General features: G+C 31.1%; 1 protein-coding gene across 1 annotated transcript in view; it reads left to right on the forward strand.

Annotated features, from left to right (window-relative positions):
- Positions 1-794: 794 nt before the first annotated feature.
- The window catches only part of LOC108690733 (protein hairy-like), a 5,008-nt gene continuing 3,865 nt past the window's right edge, over positions 795-1,937 (forward strand). Inside the window, exons 1-2 of the mRNA XM_018198170.1 lie at positions 795-881; positions 1,352-1,444. Of these exons, the coding sequence (XP_018053659.1) occupies positions 813-881; positions 1,352-1,444 (162 nt within the window). The 5' untranslated portion in view covers positions 795-812. The remainder of the gene's footprint in view (positions 882-1,351; positions 1,445-1,937) is intronic.

The following is a 1,937-nucleotide window of genomic DNA, read 5'->3' on the forward strand; positions in this document are numbered from 1 at the left end:
TCTATAGTGTATTTTTTTGTGAAATAATGAAGACAAAAAATAAAATAATTATATAACGCTTATATTTAGCATTTGTTTATAGAAGATTGTAAGATACTCTTGTAAAAAGTTTTCTTGTAGGAAGTACTTATAAAGGATATAATTATACCAATTGAAAATAAATTAAATATATCGCCTGCCTGGTTGCAAATTGCCCAAACCACTTCCGATATTATCTTCACAGGATGTAGCCCAAATTAAATAAGCGACTGCGTTGCACGAGGTTATATCCTGCAGACGGCGTGAATTCCCACACATCAACAGGTCTCAGGAGGGCCGAGGACCTCCCCACCTTTGGAGTACCCAATATCCCACTCCGGGACGGACTTTTCCCCACTCTTTACGGGTACATCGGCATGCGGTCTTCGAAATCGAAAACAGTTACCCTCAATACCCCAAGCGAGGCGTCCATCAGTGAAGATGGACTTCTTTACATATCACTTTAACTTAATTTCGAAGTCACACGTTGACACAAGACCGACTGCCTGACTAATGGCAAAAATTGTTATATTTATTTATTTAAAATAAGCATCGGTGCTTACTTTGGTGCAAATATTTTTCATATTTGCATGTTTGAAAGCACTTGGTTGTTGAAAAGAGTTTCAGTGTTCTTTAGTGCAAACGTTCAACTTTGACTTATATTGTGAGTGTAATCAAGATCAGGATAATTCTCAAGAATTAATTTAGTAATTAATTACAATAAGTGCATTCACGCGCACAGAAGATATAATGATCAAGATTTCTGCTTAATAGTGGATTACCATAACTACAAAATGTTAGGCAGTGAGGAAGAACTCGAGCCTCAGACACATTCGGGAATGACGAAAGCGGAATTGAGGAGGGTGAATATATTTTGTAATCAGACGAGATTAATTCTCCGTTGGCAATGTTGAATTTTAAAGACAGTCAATTTTTTGATTGACAGTTTTAGATAAATTAAGTTTGATTTAAATTAAATAAAGATAAAATACAACTTGTGTAACAGTAAACATTTGTTAATAAAAGTTTTATAAGTCTAAGAATGTTTTAAGAATTTTTATGTAATCCGGAACAAAAAATATAATCTGCACTGAAGTTTAAAAACCTATTTTGTGAATGAAGGGTGAAAATTTCACATTGTCGAAGGCTGAATCTTTTCAATCATTTCAATTATTCCGAATCATTCTAATCATTCCAATTTTAATTGTATAGAAAGTTTTTATATCAAAAATTAATATATTTTATTCGAAACAGAAAGAAGTAACAGACATGATGTTTAAAAAAAATATTTACCATTGTGAATAAATAATGAATATTAATCCTATTATTTCAGAGCAACAAACCGATTATGGAAAAACGACGACGTGCTCGAATTAATCAATATCTTGATGAACTGAAGAATTTTATACTCGTTAGTGAAAAAGACGTAAGTAGTATTTAATTATTTTTTTATAATAAAATAGAGATTTTAAATACTGATCAGTACTGATTAAAATAGCTAATTAATTGATATTACTTCTACATGAAAATTAACATTTTTTGAATCTTTTAATATTTTAAACATATAATATTTTAAATTACTCTGTCAAAATAAAGTAAAGTGACAAACGACGACATCAGCAAAACACTGAAATGATAGCACGACATTGCATGCCAGTCAGTACACGCATGATTTTGTTTGCCCTTGTGAGATACACATTGCTGGCGCCGTGTTAAAACATGTCGTAGAAAAACGTGACTTCTGCGCTGTTTATCTAGAGACGTGATCCGCTTTATGAGAGATAACATAAAAAAAATGTGCTACCTTTGATCATATTCTGAAGAATGTCAAAGAAATAAACATTTTTGCATTTACAATATTATTACATATACATATGTATATATAAATATATATATATATAGAGTACATAAAAATAAAG

This window comes from Atta colombica, unplaced genomic scaffold (assembly GCF_001594045.1).
Source record: "Atta colombica isolate Treedump-2 unplaced genomic scaffold, Acol1.0 scaffold35, whole genome shotgun sequence".
NCBI lineage: Eukaryota > Metazoa > Arthropoda > Insecta > Hymenoptera > Formicidae > Atta > Atta colombica.